The following is a 19528-nucleotide window of genomic DNA, read 5'->3' on the forward strand; positions in this document are numbered from 1 at the left end:
GTCCATAAGAAGTCGGCTGATTGATTAAAGTAACTTTAACCTCCTGAGACCTGCGTAGACATGACATTTTGGGTTATATTACAACTTCTGCTTCACTAGGAATCTGTGAAAATGAAATAAAAAGACCCATCAAATGAGTTCAGGCTAAGGATACATTTTTCAGAAGTATGAATGGTTTTGGTCTTGACATCTGCTCTGAAATGGTAGAGATGAGCTCACACCATAGCAGGAGGATTGGGGATTTCTATTAAGCCAGGTTTTGAACAAGCTTCACGCCGGCTCTCATGGCAACTTGGATGCGATAGAGCAGCTACTAAATCTGTATGAATCCCTAAAAGGGTTTCTTCAAGGTGGCTTCTGTAAGAAAGGAAATGATCTTTAATGTACCTCAAAACTAGCAAGTTTAAAACTGCAAATAGGCAGATGAATGTATGATTAGTTTTGCTGTATACAATGAAGAAGCCCCATATCATAATTGAGCCTCGTCCGTGTTTCACAACTGTGTTTTCTTTTCTTGGTACTATTCGTTTTGGTGATCATAGAGCTGCTGCTTTTAAATAGGCTCCAGTTTCTGTCATCTGTCCAGAAAACATTCTCCCAAAAGCTTTGTGGTTTGTCAGACAGTCTCCTCCAAAGGTATTGGAATGGCAAGAAGCCCGCTCCAAACTCTGGCGTTTATCCATGTATGGTCCGAGCTTATCCCTCTAGGATAAAGACATCATCCTTCCAGAGCCTAACCACTTACGACTATGGACTATTTCATGCACATATTTGTGTCACAAATAAATCTTTTTTTGCTTTCCTGAGATCCCTCCTTATTGAAATAGCGTGCAGATTCAATTTTAGAACTGAAAACTGACAATGAAGCAGGCCGTTACTAGATATCAGACCAGAGAACATGGCTCGTATGTTGCAGACATCCAGACTTTGTTTTCGTCAAACAGATGCTATACAGACTAAACCTCCACGTCCATATGAGGTCTAAAGTAATAATTTAAAGTTGCTATGAGTAAATATTTTAAATTTTTTTATTGCTTTTTTTCAGTGAGTCTCTCCTCAATTCCACCCAGACTGGATCTCAGAAGCAAACTCGTGTCACACTAGGGTGAACAACAGGAGTCATCACATCTTTGAAAAGAAAAGGTTTTTCCTGTTCGTCTTTCTGTGGGCTGTGACAGAAAATGAAGCTTCTGCTGCTGAAAGGATTTTCAAGTTACAAGGTTGTATTTTATTTGTGTTTTAAAGAAATGAGGTGTAAAATGTCAAGATTCCTGCAGCTTAACAAAAAGCAATACAAATGAAACTGACCATACAATTGTTAACGTTTTAGTGGACCTTTCAGATCATCTGTTCTAGAAAACAAACAAACAGGTTTTTGGATTTTGGCTAATCTTCTTTAAAAGATCACTTGGGACGCTTTTACCGAAGATTAAAAAAAGATGGACGTGGGACTTTAAATGCTGTTAATTTATGACAGCTGGAGATTAGAGGTTAGAGGTTTTAGGCAGTAAGGGAAGACATCATTTTCAGGTTTCTCCAGTGGGTTATTGATCAACGATTTAAAGGTTTAATCGTTCTGTTAATCTGCCGTACAGCCCCAGAGAGGTAAGTGATGAACAGATAAGGATTTATTGACACTATCAGCATCATGACACACTTCTCTTTTCAGTTATTTGACTGTTCTGTTTGCAGGTCTACTTTTATCAGGCATGTTTGTTCTGCCAGCTCTGAGCAATACAGGTTAATGATCAACCAGTGTGCTGGTGACAGCCACTCATTTGATCATCCACCTTTGCCAGTTTGTCCCGTGCTCCACGGCAGCTCAGACCATGATTCCTGTATGAAGGGAGGTTTTCTTAAAACTGTAAAAAATCAAGACATTTTACCTTCGATCACTTTCTTACAGTTACATTTATATAGAGAAAAACTAACTGATTTACTTACTTGAGTCTTTGATTAATCAGTATAGCGCTTTAATATGTAAGACAAAGTGCTTTTCAGAAAAGAAAAACAGCTTTAGGTTGAATAATTTCAATTCATTATTTGTGTTTCCAGGTTTCTTTTGATGCATTTCTTCCAGGCTGTGTCGCCTCTGACTTGTATAAATAGGCGTGTTTGTTGATGGTTAAACTTCCACATGGCTGCTGGTGTGTTGTCCTCTTATCGCCGTTCTTACAAGCTAGTGTTCGATCTTCTGCCGCTGTCTGAGTCATCTTCCTGATCCCCCATCTTCAACTCCAGTCCACTGTCCAAATCGGCGTCAGCAAAGGCGATCTTTCTCTTGTATGAAGTGCCCTCTTCATCATCTTCTCTGGCATTTGGTTTATTGTCTTCATCCTCACTGTCGTGGTCGTTGTTGTCTGGGATGATGACCACCTCCTCCTTGGCATTCGGGTCGATGTCCTCCTTAAACCACACTGACTTGTAGCCCTCCTCCACGCGCCGCTCCTTGGTCAGGATGGGTTTGACCTCCTTTTCACTGTCGGTCTTGTTGGAGTCTGTGTCACTGGTGTCTTCAGGCAGAAGGTTGTGCAGAGGTGCAGAACTTTTCTTTCCATAGTATTGGTCACGGGCTGGTTGTTCTCCAGCCTTCACACCCAGACCCCCCGCTGGCCCACCGGAGTCCACACCATCCCCGCCCTCATCCATCTGGAAGGCCTCATTGGTGTACTGGATGGCCTCTTTCTGGTCACTCGGGCCTTGTCTCAGCTGGAAGGAAGAAAACCAGATGTTGCGTTGATGATCTCCAGAAACTACTGCACCAGAGTCAAATCTGGTTCTCACGCATACCCCTTGACTTTAAACGTAAAAAATAACTATAATTAAACTTGTCATAAGAACTTTGTTGACTTTATAGAATAAAAATGTAAAATACAGCAACACCATGCTCTTTTTCTGGATACTTATTCATCTTTTTAAACTTACTGAGCTCCTGAACATGCTGGCCTCATAGATTTTCCTCCAGTTGGCTTTTCCCTTTTGCATGCGATGGACTAGAACCCCAATGACCACCAGACACACCAGGAGAAGGGCCCCCAAGGTTGCCCCAAGTGCTGCCATGTCCTCCACTCCGAAGCCTCCTGCAGGGACTGTCAATGCCAGAACAAAAGACCAGTTTGGTGCTCCAGGGTGATCAATATTTACCATAAAATGAGTGTAGTGACAGCAATCTATCTATAAAAGCCACAGATTTGCCACAGTGAGTCACTCTCTCATTGTAAAGCTACATTCACAGCACTCTCAGCAATGCGCGTTAAAGTGACCACTTTCAGAGAAAAATCAATGTAAACGCGCGTATATGCATGATTTGGGCTTCTGCCTTCAAAACTCTTGCATTCATCCGTCGTTATATAAGTCTGTGCAACCATTTCTGAGCTCTACATACAAAGCGCGCACTGAAAGTTAAACCACGTTGAACTTTGACCCATAAGGAACTTGGATTTGATATTGACGCATGGATGGCGTCCTTTTTAATTCACAAAAGTGCAAAAGTACAGCCTTCGGCCCTGGAGAAGATCTCCCCTGCTTCTTCCGACCACGGTCAGAGAACGTATTCCCCCTCCCAGGAAGGAGCGCCCCACAGTTGGAGAACATACAAAGTGAATGACCCTTTATTTATTTAATTATATTTTATAAAGGATAATTTACGTTGTACATGTCTTCCCTCCGAGGATTCTTTCTCAAATATTTCCCAGACAACAGTGCTCAATGATACGACTGGCTGATAGATCCATTTAATGCAGCAGCTGCTGGTTAGTGCTCTGCTGAGGAGGATCAGTTCATTGAAATCACTCAGACTCCACCCTTAGGATGAGGTACAGCACAGAATTCTGCTGGGTGTGGAGACGGAGCATCCACTCACAGAGCAGAAGGCTGGGGGCATTCTGCTTCCATTGTATGTTCTATCTTTGGGAGATTTTCTACTGTTGCCAACAGAGCTGGGCTCAATACTGAGCAGGACTTGAGAGTTGCAGTAACAAACCTGCAACCTCATTTTGAAAGATGTGAAGCACAAAGCACTTTGTGTTTCTTTTTGCACATAGGTTCAATGTTATTGTTCTCATAAAGTGAATGATCCTTTATTTAATTGTTTTGTAGTCTCTAGCAGCAGGAATGTTTAAGATTTGGATATGGTATTAAAGTTGGACATTTTTGGCTTTTTGCGAACGTGGCTTCAGTCCTCAGTCTTCAGTTTGGTTTGCAGTCATATTAGGACAACAGGTTCCCATGTGCACTATCAAAAGTCCTGCTGTTTAAACCGCCGTCACAAAAGGACAGCAACAAGGTTAACGACAAAAACAAAACTTCCACGGCTCCAAAATGTGATTCTTTAAAGTTTTGTTTGCTTGAACTCTATTGGAAACATTTTTGAAGTGACAGACTACAGTTTATCATTTAGATCCCCATGAGCTGTGCTTATCAGAGAGCTGCTCTTCCTGAGGTCCATCATAAGAAACACGTCATACAACAACAATAGTCATAATAAATATCAATGACATTTTTTGGTATTCCCAAATATACATAATATAAACACATAAGATTCACATTTTAAATGTGTAACCCTTGTGCTACAGACATAGAAGGAGATGCAAACATGACTAGAACAATTGCATTAGCTGCGATAATGCAGGTAATGCTGCATGCTGACGCTGTTTGCTAAATGCTGTAACCCTTTTTCTATCCTAGGCACTTTACCATTGGGAGTTGGGTCATCTAGACCCACTAGACAGTGCTCTGAACCTTTTTTCTTCAATGATTTGTGATCTTCACTGGTGTCCATGGATTACATGAAATCTTTCCACCTTTCCACCTTTGTCATGGTAGGGAGAACACGTCAATGTACGGGTGGGTCATAGAATAGCACAAGGGTTAAAAAAAAAAACAGTTCCTGCACCCCGAGTCTTTAAGCTTTAAGTTAGTCACACACTTAAAATGTGTATTTCATTTTAATTTTACTCAGAAATACACCTCATTAAAAAGTGTTCCAAGCTGTCATTGCTCTAAAAGTTGAGATTTTTTTAAGAAAGCTCGTCTCAGCTTTTGGAATCTGATAATGCCTTCTTGTTGCATTTCTGGTGCCATAAAGGAAGCTGTTCTGATACACTTTCACATTTCTTGAGAGCCACCAATAGCAGCCGGAACTTTGACCGTCTGAACTCTGTCCATGAAAGAGGTGATGAGGCTGAAGTTAATCAGCAGAGCAAAGCTCAGTCAGATAAGAGTTTCTGCTGGTCAATTAAAGGGCATGTAATATGCTATTATTAAGCCTTTTACAGTAAACTATATCCATGTGTATGATAATATATTACCTTTGGTACATGAAAGAACACATTTTTATCAAGTATTAGTTATTTTCCTGAGCTCTTTTCCTACCCAGAAAAAAACTACTTGATATCTGAGGCTCCGCCTTTCTCTCCTCGTGGGTGCCGCCCATTTCATGACGTCATACTAGAGTCGACCTCAGCAGCGGGTCTGCGTTTCTCCCACAAAAACAAACAACATCCGAACTTTTGCATAGATGGATGTGCATATTGTGCATTTTAAAGGATAGCGTTTATCCGATCACCGCTAGCTCCATGGAGAAAGGGGGCGTGTGTGTTAGCCTGGGGGCGGTACTGGCAGCGCAGACTCTGCCTGGAAGGGGCTGATCTCACTTTGTGATGTCACAATGTGAGAACCTGCTCATTTTCGTCGGTTAGGAGGGGCTGATGCTCAGAAAGCAGATTATTAGAGGAATACTCAGAAATGCTTGAACGAATGAACAAATTACTGCTTTGAGGTTGTTTTTACACTTGAAAGGTAAAAAAAAAGTGTTTTGCATGGTATAGACCCTTTAACCCTTGTGCTATTCTAGGCACTTTGACATTGGGAGTTGGGTCATCTAGACCCACTAGACCAGGGGTGGCCAACCCTGGCCCTCAAGAGCCTCAAGAGCCTGTTTTCCATCCCCCCCTTGACTGCTTGATGCTGATAACCTAAATCAGGTGTGTTCAGTCAATCAGGATGTGGAATCACTTGAGTCAGCTGATCAGCAGCAAGCTGGTGAGGGAGAGCTGGAAAACCAGCAGGGTTGAGGCTCTTTTTTTTCTTTTTTTTTTTACTTGTTCTGTCCAACAGCTGAGCAAACAGATTAGAGCTGAAGGCTTTTTGTGTTGGACAGGTTTTACTATCACAAAAAGAGGTTATATAGCTTCGAGAAACTAGGGTGTAAATTTGTATAAACCCCTTTTTGTTGTATTATTTTTTACTTATTTGTTACATTTAGTGTGTGTGGGGAGGGAGAGGGTAAGAATGTGAGGGGGGGGGGGTGGAAGAGAGTAAAAGGAAGAAAGGTGAAAAGGTGGGGGATACAAGCACTGATTTGAATAAGTTATTATTTTGAGCTGTAACAATTATACCAGATCTGCTGGAAAGACGAATGTTACATCAAAGGTGAAAATCTGACACTAAGATGAGCGGAAAATATCTGTCCATCAATACACTGTAGGTAAGGAGGAGGGATGAAGCAGACAGGGAGCAGTGTGGCAGTGTGCACGTGGGGGTGGAGATACATGCATGCTGCCGACGTGAACCGTGTGTTCATAAGGGGAACCAGATCCTACACAGCCAGACCAGGAGAGGGGAGGAGAGACCCCCAGGCCAGGAACCCCCCAGGCACCGGACCCAGGCAGCCCGGGACGGGGGGAGGAGGGGATCGCCCACCCACCCAGCCAAGCGCAGAGAATGCCCCCCTACAGGGGCCCCCCCGACGCCCAAAGGCGTAAGCGAACCCGGCGTCTGGCCCCCAGGCCACAGGATAGGAGTGCTTGGCCGTACCAGGCGGCAGCCATGGGGGCCACCGGGCGCCGGACACCGAGACAAGGGCCAGGGACGACACCAGGGCCCCGAGAATCCATGGGCGGCCGACCACCCAACCGGCGCCCCTGCCCCCGCGAGCCAGCCCCGGCACCCGGCCCGAGAATCCCAGAGATCGCCGCGCACCCACAGCCACCCCCCATAACCCTACCCTCTACAACCCTCCTCCCCCGCCATATTAAGGTAGTTTATTAGGGTTGAGGCTCTTGAGGACCAGGGTTAGCCACCACTGCACTAGACAGTGCTCTGAACTTTTTTTCGTCAATGATTTGTGATCTGCACTGGTGTCCATGGATTACATGAAATGTTTCCACCTTTATCAACCTTTGTCATGGTAGGGAGAACATGTCAATGGTCATCTTGATCCCATAGGATAGCACAAGGGTTAAATGAAAATGAAACTGACATTACTTAATCAGGAATGAGGAAGGGTCACACACTTGTTAAACTGGGGCTGCTGGCTGAAATTGTCGTTCCGGTGTTGATGATGCCTCCCGTGGTTGTCGGTATGTCTGTAGTGCTCTGAGGCAAAGCGCTGGTGGTGATACCTGGGAGAAATATCTTGGTTTTATGTTGTTGTTTCCGGGTGTTTTACTCGGAACAAAAACTGCATTTTCAACCTTATGAGTTTGGAAATAAATAACGGACTCAAATGGGCCCAGAAGCATGGTTTCATATCAATTGTTAATGAACAGAAACTAGTTTGTTCAAAGAAGGCCATGAGTGCAGACCAGAGGGAATGCAGCATGAAAATCGAACTGAAAAAGTTCACTGATGGAATGAAAACTGACATGTAGAGGTGATGTATCTTGGCTGATATTGATGCCATTGGTGTACATGGAGAGAGGACATGAAAAATATATATTTTTTCAGTACATCACTGTGGATTTTGTCATTTTTATATTTCCATATTTCCATGAAGTGTACAGACCCCTTACCTGCTTTTACCTCCACAACCAGCTGGGCCGTAGCTGTTTCATCATTGGATGTGTCTTTTGCCACAACCTAAGAATCCAAAAATTGAATTAGATAAGTGATAAATCCCAGCTAGGTTTATGGTGTTCTATTTTTCTTAACCTTACAGTCAAACGAAAGGTGTCATCTGTCAGATCATTGACCAGGAACAAGAATCCATTGATGATAACAAAGTCCTCGCTTTCTTCAAATGAATACGTGATGTGAGGATTTATACCCTGTGAAGTACAAATAATATTTATAGAATCGACAAAAAAAGACAGAAAAATCCAAGCATTGAAGAAACCACAAATCAAGTCTGACCAATAGCTGAGCCTCCTGACACTAAACACTGTTATCCGTTTGACTCTTTGATGACCTCAGGTAGGAAGAGTGTCTAAAAATTCTACTCAGGTCAGAGTAGCTTTACCTTGAAACAACATTACTCAGATAAAAGTAAAAGGTAGTTATCCAAATAAATAATCCAGTAAGAGACAAAAACATACTATTAAAAATAATGAAATCAAGGATTAAGTAACAGTTTAGAAATATATACATTTAGTTAATTATTGTGTAAATTGTAATATTTTTTCAGATAATGAAAATAAAATGAAAATTGATTTAACAGAAAAGTAGCATCCCCTTGTTTACAGCCTATGCGGTGACAACAAGGCTTTCATTTGTGATACACAACAATACTATTTGTCTTTCTGTCTGTCAGTTCATTCATCTATCGATCCGTTAATCCATCCATCCATCTGTCTGTCCGTGTATCCGTTTATCCATCCATTCATCCATATTACCATGCGTCATAATTTAGCATGAGGCCAATAATCAATATCTAGTTTTTAAAATATACTTTTCTTTTGTTACAGATGTTGGATCGGGTCCTTTCTTTTTTCCAGTTATAATGAAATTAGGGGGTAATAATAATTTATTGTTATGAATCTTCATACTTTTGTGCCTCTCTAGAATAAAAGAAACACATTTTACCGAGATGAAAAAGTTAAAAAAAGAATGAATAAGAGTAAGAGTGTAAGGGTTCTGTGGTTTAGTTTGGTTTTTCCATTGAGTTTTTCCAGGTTAATCACGGTCCACAGCTGTCATCATTTAGTTAGTTACCCACAGTCCATTGAAGTGTCTGGTTTTCTGCTTTGTCTTCTGTTTTTCCATGAGTTTTGTGAGGTTTGAGTTTCTTTTCTGCCATCAAGCCTGGTCTCCTGTATTTTGGGTTGTAGACCATTTTTTTTATTCTTATACTTTTCAAGCAAAAGTAAAACGCATGGTGTAGTAAAATCGATTTTACAAAAGGTTACTCAATTAAATGTAACTATGTAAATGTAACTACTTGTAACCCACCTCTGTTTATTAACCCTAGACTTTTATTATCACTTTCTCAAAATAAATATTGGAAAAGGAATAGGGTTTGTTTTTTGGTTTTTAGGCGACACCTAAGAAACTTACAAGTAAAGAAGTAAAATGTTTGTGCACTTTTTAAAATAATCTTCTTTTTTTCAGATTTGGGTCTCATTTTCCTGTCAAGAAAGTACTACAGTTCATAAAATGCACTATTTATAAAAAAACAAAATGCTAAATGATTTATTCTGTATGATTTCTTCAGAAAAACTAAGTTTTACCTCCAAGACAGCATAGTCTTCATCTGTGGCCAGGATCCGTAGAGCCCTTTTGTCGTCCTGTAGGTCTAGTGCCACTGAGCCCATTGATGTGATGAGACCTTCATAAAGAGGCCTTTGAAACTGTGGTAGATGCAGGCTCTTCTCCTGAACACGAATCCCCACCTGGGTGGTGGCGAACTGATCCACGTTAATCTTCTGAGCAGCCTTTGGTAGAAGGAATGTTGTGTCAAAAGATGAAGTGGTAAAGGTTCTTCTGACAATTCCAAAATAAGTGAGAAGTTTGTTTTTTCCCTCACCAGAACTACCAGGTTAATTTCTCCGAGTACGTCAGCTGGCCTCAACATTGTGATGTCACCTGTGCTTGGGTTGATTGCAAACAGACCCTCGTCATTCCCTGAAAAACAGACGACCAGTCAGGAAGCAACACTTGGTTTCTGTGATAGTAAAAGGCACTTTTTATTTATACGCTGCTTACCACTCAGGAATGTGTATGTTATCTCCTCATTTATTCCAGTGTCTCCATCAATGGCGTGTACCGGTCCTGGTTTCAGAGATAACGCTCCAGTCTGAGGAGAATGTTTGAGCTCTTTTAAGTCCACTTCAGAGAGAGCTTGTTGGGTTTGCTAACAGCTGCTTTAACCTCTTTATCAGACGGAGGGAATGTCTTCATCTTTCAAAGTTCTCCTCTGTCTTTCAGTTCCTCCCTGTAGGGGTCTGCCTCCTTATCCTATTCTCTTCCGTCACACCCTCATGCCCTCCATCTCTACATCCATGTACATCATCTTCCTCTATTCCTCTTTCCTGTAGCTTAGCACTTTTTCCCCAACATCATCACTCCTCCTCTTAACGCGTCTAAACCATCTGCTTCCATGCATTTATCTTCAGAACATCTACCAAGGTCTGTTCCTCTGATGGACTCTTTTCCATGTGCAAAGTTGAGAGAATTAACCCTGTAAAGCCCACTACATAAAAAAATGGACAGAAAATTCAGACTTTTTTGTTATTGAGATTTTTTAAATATCTTTAAACCCTTTTAAAGCAATCCATAAAAAAATACAATATATTTTATGAGATGTAGATAATATCAGGTCCGTCGGTTGATTTGGTAAGGTTTTGTTCCCGACAATCTTAGTTTAAGATGTAAAAACATTGCCATGATTGTTGAGGAAAAAAACACCCTATTTATCAACTGTCTCACATTTGATCCACACATTTTTAAGATGCCATAATTGTATTATAAAGAGTTAATTATCAACAAATTCACCTTTTTTTTTTCAATACAGCAAGTAGTCATTTAATTTTTTTTTTACAATACATTAGGTATTCTCACCAGTTTTGACAATTAGCTAAACTTTTTCCTGCCTAAAGTGTTTTTGAGAGTTCACTGAGGCAGCAATCTTGAAATGAGCAGGAAAAGCCCTTCTACTGCCCCTAGTGGAATAATAAAGAACCACAGGACGGAAAACATGGACCAAGTTGTTTATGAGTTTTTAAGGAAAAGTTGGATCCTGCTGATGAGATTGGGGTCTCAAAAATGGGTATAACACATATCCTAGTGGTATTAGTGGTTCTATAGGGTCAAATTTTCTCTTTAGGCTCGATCATTTGTGATGTTAAAATACGAACACTCATGGTGAGAAAACATGAAATCAAGTATCAGTGTTTACTCTTTCCTTCAGGTCACCTACCTGTTGTTCATTCAGGTTAACCGTTCCAGTGTATCCTGCACTTTCACAAATCACAGCTCCCCCCACTTCATACTTTGTGCATGGTTGAAACCAGGGGGGTCTGTTATCTCCATCAGATATGCTGATCTGTATGGTTGCGGTGGCACTGAATGAAGGCCCGACAGGTGCAGAGGCAAGTGGTGTGTCCTAAAATACAATGTTTAAGAAAACACAAAAATCTTTTTCCCAGAACTGAAAGAAAAGATAAAGTGATCCTCAGATAGTACTCACCTGAACTACCAGCTTCAGCTGGTATTCTCTGACTTTTTCATAGTTGAGAGTTGCATCCACCATTATTGCTGGAATTGTAGGGGATTGTAGTTTAAATGCACTCTAAAAAAAAAAAAAAAAAACGAACAAGGATTATATGTTACTGTTAAATTCGGAATGTATTCAGAAGTCATATTTTTATGGATTGAAACAAATTTGCAGGCATTTGCAATGCTTCACTGATTGCGTCATGTCTGCCGAGTCCAACAAAGACAATCGATGTTTCTCTAAAACCGTCAGAGAAAAGCAAACATCCAGTGATGAAGGGAGTCGTACAGGTTCAGATGTGAGGGTGTAGTAGAGCTGAGGGTGCTGGTCGAGGTCTGTGGCAGCAAAGCGACCAATGGTAAAGCCTATGGGAGACAGCTAAAAAGAGAAAGATGTGTGAGGCAGATTTCAATGCATCCCATTAAAGGTTTCTAATGGTTTGTGTCTTCATCCTCCTCCTACCTCATCGACGTCAGCAAGATACAGATTCTGGTCAAAGACTGGAGGGTTGTCATTCACATTTTCCACAAGGACAACGAAGGTAAGAGGGAGCTTCAAAAAACACAAGACATGTCATCCCTTAATGCCTTAGTCACATACGCTTGTACAGGGGTGACGCGTACAGGTTGTCGTGTGTGTGTGTGTGGTAAGTGATAATGTAAGCTACACACACTAATAACGTAAGGGTGATGCTGTTGTACAGTGTCCTTTCAACACACTCTAGTTGTCAGTGAGGTGCGAGTGCCGGCTCCTGACTCAACGTGCACAAAGGTGATGCGTAGTATCTATAGGATGGCCGTAGGATGACCACACAAACAACAGTCTGATGTCTTAATGTCTACCAGTCAGCCTGGGCTGCAAGCATGTAACATGCGTACAAGGAGCGTGCGCTTAGCACATGAGCAGCGCATCATTTGGGGGGGCGGTTGAAAGTCTGAACGACTTGCCTGCGCCTCACCTACTTCTTCCCTACTTTGGCCTCATGTGTTAGAAAAGGCACAATATGCCTGTAAAAACACAAGCTATGAATAAAGAAGATTGAAAATGTCTGAACAGAAAAGATATACGTGTAAAACACTGTTAAGAAAAACACGTTTTTTGAACAACCTTTGCAGTTGTTTGAGTTCAGGTGAAGCGTTTCTCATATAGACTTGTGTTGCTTCTGTTGTCATTTCATGTCTTTTGCCATCTCGTTTAAAGGGCCTATGCAAAATCAACTTTTGGAGCTTCTAAATGTATTATAATGTTAATTCCTCATAGAAAACAACCCCAAAGTGGTATTTTGATCTATTCACACATCTCTGAGCACCCTCCCAATCCACAAAAACGAGAAAAAGCATTATGACATCAGAAAGTGAGGAACCGTCCGTTCCAGGAAGAGTCTGTGCTGCCAGCACCGCCCCCAGAATAACGCACACACTTTCTACGCTGAGCTGGAGGTGATCGGCTAAGCCCTTTCCTTTATTATACACAATATGCACATCCATCTTTGTTCGGATATTGTTTGTTTTGGTGGGAGAGATGCAGACATGCTGCCAAGAACAACTCTAGGTTGATGTCATGAAATGGAGCAAAAGGCGGTGCCTCAGAGATCGAGTTGATGAGCTGCTAAAAATAACTCCTATTTCATAGAAAATGTGTTCTTTAGTGTGCCAAAGGATGTATTATCAAAAATATGGATATAGAAAGGCTTAAGAAAAGTATGATATCGATCCTTTAAAATAAACCTTTTTGTCAGTATTTTATGAGCTTCTTTCAGATCTCCATACAAGTTATATATTGTGTGAGTGACTGGGTGAATGGGTCAGTGACCGGAAAGCGCTTTGGGCCTTGTAGGTAGAAAAGTGCGATATAAGTATACGCCATTTACCACATAAACAGGGCAGCTATGTCATGCTTAGTAGATGGTGAACATCATATTGAATATGCAAAAGAGACTTAATGTAGAGTTTTAATTGTTTAATTGCTGCACAAACTATGGATCATGATAGTTGATGCTTGATTTTGTTTCATTCATCCAGTTGAGGTCGTCTGTGAAGATTGTGCGCATTCGTTTGTTTTGTTTTTAGTTGTGTTCTTGGTTTTGGTCATGTTCTGTTTGATAGATAATAATTCACAACCCTCTTGGTTAAATGTCCTCAATGTATTTAAAGTGTCTGGTTTTCAGTTCTTCCTTGTCACGTCGTCTGCTCTGTCATATTTTTGTTTCTCCACGAGTTATTTTATTGTTTAGGCTTATTTACTGATGTTTGAGTCTCTGCCACCAATCCTCCTGCATATTGGGCCCTACACCTCCAGTTTCTGGTATGGTCTTGTTGAGTCATGGCGTCTGGACTTTCACTGCTCATCAGTCTAAAAAGGGCCTGCATGGCTTGAACTCATCCCCACTCAGACTGATGAACCCACATGGAAGAGGGATGAAACGTTTCAAGAAAGAAAATTTTGGGTCCAAATGTCATGATTAAACTGCAATACAGTTATGCTAAATATTTTCAGTGACTTTTTTAAACTTTTTAAAATGTTTTCACCTGAAATAAAATGCAGTTTTGCATGGTATTCCGAAGATTTGCGTTATGTTAATTAACAGTGTAGCCTGGGATTTCACCTTTCAGGTTCTGACGTTTTTTCATCTCATTAGATGCTAATTTTATTAATTTTATTTTATCTTATCTTATTTTTTTTAATTTCATATCTTTGAATGGTTATTAAAAAGTATTTTTCTTATCACGGATTAATTTGAATAATACAGTTTTAAACTAAAAGACAACAAGATTTCTGAATTAACTATACAGTGGGGCAAAATTCATTTAGTCAGGAAACGATTGTTACAGTTCTCCCACTTAAAAAGATGAGAGGCCTGTAATGTTCATCGTAGGTAAACCTCAACTATGAGAGACAAAATGAGGAAGAAAATCCAGATAATCACATTGTCTGATTTGTAAAGATTTCATTTGTAAATCATGGTGGAAAATAAGTATTTGGTCACCTCCAAACAAGCAAGATTTCTGGCTCTGACAGACCTGTAACTTCTTCTGTATTAATGGCTCCTGTTTATACTGGTTGTCTATATAAAAGACACCTGTCCACAACCTCAAACAGTCACACTCCAAACTCCACTATGGTGACCAAAGAGCTGTCTAAGGACACCAGAAACCAGATTGTAGACCTGCACCAGGCTGGAAGACTGAATCTGCAACAGGTAAGCAGCTTGATGTGAAGAAATCAACTGTGAGAGCAATTTTTAGGAAATGGAAGACATTCAAGACCACTGATAATCTCCCTCCATCTGGGGATTCCCCCAAGATCTCACCCCATGGGGTCACAATGATCACAAGAACATTGAGCAAAAATCCCAGAACCACACGGGAGACCTAGAGAATGACCTGTGGAGAGGTGGGACCAAAGTAACAAAGGCTACCATCAGTAACACACTACACCACCAGGGACTCAAACCATGCAGTGCCAGACGTGTCCCCCTGCTAAAGCCAGTACATGTGCAGGCCTGTCTACAGTCTGCTAGAGAGCATTTGGAGGATCCAGAAAAGGATTGGGAGAATGTCCCATGGTCAGATGAAACCAAAATAGAACTTTTTGGAAAGAAATCTACTTTTTGTGTTTGGAGGAGGAGGAATGCTGAGCTGTATCCAAAGAACACCATAGCTACTGTATAAATGGGGGTGGAAGCATCATGCTTCGGGGCTTTTTTTCAGCAACGCAACCAGGACGACTGATCCGTGTAAAGGAAGGAATGAATGGGGCAGTGCATCGTTAGATTTTGAGTAAAAAAACTCTTTCCATCAGCTAGGGCATTGAAGATGAAACGTGGCTGGGTCTTTCAGCATGACAACCATCCCAAACACGTAATGAAGGACAGGCTTCCTAAGAAGCATTTGCAGATCCTGGAGAGGCCTAGCCAGTCTCCAGATCTCAGCCCGTAGAAAATCTTTGGAGGGAGTTGAAATTCTGTGTTACCCAGCAACAGCCCTTAACATCACTGCTCTAGAGGAGATCTGCATGGAGGAATGGGCCAAAACATCACCGCTCTAGAGGAGATCTGCATGGAGGAATGGGCCAAAACATCACCGCTCTAGAGGAGATCTGCATGGAGGAATTGAGCAAAACATCACTGCTGTAGAGGAGATCTGCATGGAGGAATGGACCAAAACATCACTGCTCTAGAGGAGATCTGCATGGAGGAATGGACCAAAACATCACCGCTCTAGAGGAGATCTGCATGGAGGAATGGGCCAAAACATCACCGCTCTAGAGGAGATCTGCATGGAGGAATGGGCCAAAATATCAGCAACAGTTTGTGAAAACCTCTTGAAGACTTACAGAAAACGTTTGACAGCTGTCTTGCCATCAAAGGGCATATAACAAAGGATTGAATTGATTTTTTGCTTTTGACCAAATACTTATTTTCCACTATAATTTATAATTACATTTTTTAAAAATCAGAAAATGTAATTTATGGATTTTTATACATATGATGAAAGTTACAGACCTCCCTCATCTTTTTAAGTGGGAGAACTTGCACAATTAGTGGCTGACTAGATACTTTTTTGCCCCACTGTTAATGGTATTACTTGTGATTATGCAAGTGTAAATAAGCTGATTGCGGTCGCTGAAGATGCTGAAGCTAATTGCAATAAATACAAAAGCAATTTGCCTGACACCAAAGTCATTGAAGTAGTGGAAGTTTGCTTAAGAAAAATGTTTGATAACTAAAAACTTTTGCTAAAAACTGTGAAGGAATCTGCTTAATGCTAGGTACAAGTTTCAAAGTAGCTTAAATAATAATAAAATGCCCAAAATAGCTGAAAATGCAAAATTAAAGGTTTATGGATAATTAGAAAAACTGGAAGAATGTCTAAAATAGCCAAAACAGCTAGCATATTGTTAAAATAACAGTTCAGCAGCAAATCATCTTAAAAAACAACTAGAACACACAAAAAACATTAACCTAGTAAAAGGGTTAAATTCATGTCTAGATAAAACAGCTAGCATATTGCAAATAAAATAGCTAAATGCCAAATTAGTTAAATGAGCTTGCACAATGCTCGTGCAAATTTGCTTGAAAACCCGCAGAAAAAATGTAACATGTAATTTGTGTTCTTACTTAAGCTAAGCTGTGCTTTTTCCCATGTATTGATAATATAAAATAGTCCGAGTTCTGATTTAAAACTTTATTTTAGAGCTTATTATGATTGAGTAGCTGGGAAACACATTTGCTTTATGGAGTCTTACCGAAAGACCTGTGTTTGTCTGTGTGCATGAAATCTGGACCGCATAGTTCTTCACCGTCTGAAAAAAACAATCAAAAAAAATTGACACATTGACTTTTTACTCAGTGTATGAGTTTGGAGCTTCACTTCAGTCATATAGAAACAGTACCTCATAGTCCAGGACTCTGACAGCTCTCAACTGGTTCCCATCAAGTCTAAACGGGTTATCTGGGTTTGCAGGAGGTGGCGCAAAGTCAAGTGTCACATCTGGCTGGACAGTGATTGTTAGCACAACATCGTCCACTTTGTTGTTTTCTGGAAATGGAATGCTAAAAGGAGCTGAGCAAACTGTTGGGAGAGAAGACATTATCTCTGTCACAGACTCATCTTTCCTTTTGTCCCGACAGAGAAAATCCAGTGAAAAGTCCTCTCAAAGGACCATGTTTTCTAGTCATGATGCAACTCATGAGATAATTAATGACAAGAATGATGTTTTTATTGTTGTAATTCACAGCACAGCTTCCTTGTAATTATTCAATTGTTTGCAACGTGGCATTGCTATGATTTAAAATCCTGAAATCTTTGACAGTAGTAAAACTTTTTTTATGATGTTTTTCTTTGATGGTAGTTGGTTTTTGTAGCTAAGACAAGCTGCTAACTTATGGGAATACCCTGGTTCATGGTATCTCAGGTTAAAGCAAACTCTTCACACAGCTGCATATGGCTTTTACATGAAAAGAGCTTTAGAAAAGTGTCGCTCAATCCAAAACATTTTCACTTAATGAAAAGAAGCAGGCCAAAAAAACAAAACAAAGAAAATCTAAGATGCATTGAGTGAGTTTGTGAAGGGATAACTACTTTTCCACTTGTTTATATAAGGTCTATATGCAACCAAACAGCTTCCAGAGGTCTGTCATTTGGAAAATTCACCCAAAAGGAGTCCTCACAAGTGACATTTGGAACGTTTATTAGAACATGATGAAAAAAAAGCGTAATTCTACTTCTGTGCATTGGGGGTTGGTGCTATCAGATGCGTTTAGTTCATCTGTTTTATTTGCAATGGAAGAAATCAAACATAACTTGTTTTTTAACAAGAGGCAGGAAATCAACCTTTTACTGATCTACCAAGTCCTCCTGGCACATCAAAGTTATGATCATCTGTTAGATCTTTCAAAAGTAAAGGGAACAACATCCGCCATCATTTGTTGATGCTTTGGCAGAACAAATGACATAAAGAGGCTGAAGAAACTGATAATCAAACAACAGATGTGAACAACGTTGCACAAAAGCAGCTTCCTATAGCATCTACCATTCCTATAGACGTTAATAATCCTGTTAGTTGCTGAACTGTCACAGCCTTTTTCCCCAACTGTTCAGCTAATATAATTTCCTAAAAACTAAACAGTATAAACAATATCGTTTGAATCAACACGTAGAGAGGAGCAGCCACATCTTTAGGAGAAGTGTATCTTGCAGTTCCCTTGAGGCTCCTATGGTCACCTCAAGAGACATTAGACATTGTTATGTGTGTGGTAAGTGTATTGAGAAGTATTTATAAGAAGTTCCACGCACTTCTGACGTACAGGTGAAGCTGTTGTACGGTGCCATTACGCCACACTCAAGTCATAAGTGTGAGAACTGACTCCTTACTGACCGCTTATGTAAACCACACGCCCATCCAAACTACGATGCTTCATCCACCCATAACGGCGGCGATGACTAAGGCTTTACTCCTTCTAGCTTTCAGCAGAACACGAGCTCTTTTAGCTCAATTAATCCACAGATGTTTTTTTAGAAAGCTCCTTCACTTTCCAACCTTTTTTTACTCAACAGTTCTGGTGCAGATGCCTGAAGTCAGTCTTTATCGTGTTGCTATTACATTTTTTCTATAAAAATGAACATGAAAAAAATCTTACATCTTTTTTTTTTTGTCACTTACACACCATTTATTGCAAAATACATCAGTAGGTTTCTAAACAACGAAACAGAGTTTCAGGAAAGGCAAAATAAACTGAACTTACTATCAACTGCTTCAGTGGATTTAAACTGAAAAATCAAGAACCACAAACTGAAGGCCGTGAGCAAAGCGAAGCGAGGAGAAGTGTTGTCCATGTCTGTTCTGTGATCCAGTGTGTTTGCGCTCTGCTTCCGTGATCATGTTATAGCTGCAGTGGACTTTCACCCATCATAAAAACCCTCATGGGCACCTGTTTGCTGAGAAGTCATATACAGCATCAGCTTAACTGATTGGCTTTTATTTTTAAGGGTTTGATGAGAAGCACATTACAATACTTTCATATTGTGTTCTGCCATCAGCTCTTTGGTCCTTTGCCCTTCATGGGACACACCTAACATAAAAACTAACAGACATCAGGCTGGGCTGTAAAATGAAAGCAAGTTGCAATAAACCAAAGAGAAGCTAAAAGACAATTCACTAAAACAGCAGAGGAATTTTTTTCTTCAACGCACTTCTTGATATTTTCATTTACTCCTTCAGTATTATGTTACCATAATATGGAGCAGAAGGGCAGCAGCAATGAAGAGAAACGTTGACCTTTAAACAGAAGTGACCATCTGCCTCAGAGTCACAAGCAGTTTGGTGGTTTTGGAAAAATGTGACCTGCTGCCTCCTTTCAGTTCCATAACAAAGTACATTCAGGCACACACGCACGCATGCACGCACACACGCACGCACACACACACACACGCACACACTAAGCCTTTTCAGGGTTTATCGTGCATTTGCAAAGTTTTGGTTCATCTTTGACAGTTCCTTTTCTTTTATCTTCATTCAAATACACTTTATTTTGAAAGTACCAGTTCACAGTTGTCTCAAAGTGCTAAACTAAAGCAAAAAATATCTGGTAATCAC

The 19528-nt window shown here is 40.5% G+C and overlaps 1 protein-coding gene across 2 annotated transcripts; it reads right to left on the minus strand.

The window, feature by feature from the left end:
• Window positions 1–1205: 1205 nt before the first annotated feature.
• On the minus strand, window positions 1206–18832 carry cdhr5b (cadherin-related family member 5b). Of its 2 annotated transcripts, XM_023955479.2 has the most exons (15): window positions 18678–18832; window positions 16826–17004; window positions 16679–16735; window positions 11894–11983; window positions 11720–11809; window positions 11405–11506; window positions 11135–11320; window positions 9922–10012; window positions 9743–9840; window positions 9447–9650; window positions 7938–8048; window positions 7794–7860; window positions 7296–7403; window positions 2926–3089; window positions 1206–2709 (listed from the first exon to the last, which is right to left on the minus strand). In XM_023955479.2, the coding sequence occupies exons 1-15, from the start codon at window positions 18766–18768 to the stop codon at window positions 2173–2175; spliced, it is 2175 nt and encodes a 724-aa protein (XP_023811247.1). In that variant the 5' UTR covers window positions 18769–18832; the 3' UTR covers window positions 1206–2172. The 2 variants fall into 2 exon arrangements, with proteins under 2 accessions (XP_023811247.1, XP_023811248.1); XM_023955480.2 differs by lacking the exon at window positions 7296–7403.
• Between the last annotated feature and the right edge of the window lie 696 nt (window positions 18833–19528).

This window comes from Oryzias latipes, chromosome 6, assembly GCF_053564925.1.
Source record: "Oryzias latipes strain Hd-rR chromosome 6, Olatipes_Hd-rR_3.1".
NCBI lineage: Eukaryota > Metazoa > Chordata > Actinopteri > Beloniformes > Adrianichthyidae > Oryzias > Oryzias latipes.

Coding starts and splice junctions, on each gene's coding strand:
- cdhr5b (XM_023955479.2), bottom strand. CDS start 18,768: ATGGACAACACTTCTCCTCGCTTCGCTTTGCTCACGGCCTTCAGTTTG. Junction 17,005..18,677: donor ATCCACTGAAGCAGTTGATA/GTAAGTTCAGTT, acceptor CTCTCCCAACAG/TTTGCTCAGCTCCTTTTAGC. Junction 7,404..7,793: donor GGTTGTGGAGGTAAAAGCAG/GTAAGGGGTCTG, acceptor TATTTCTCCCAG/GTATCACCACCAGCGCTTTG.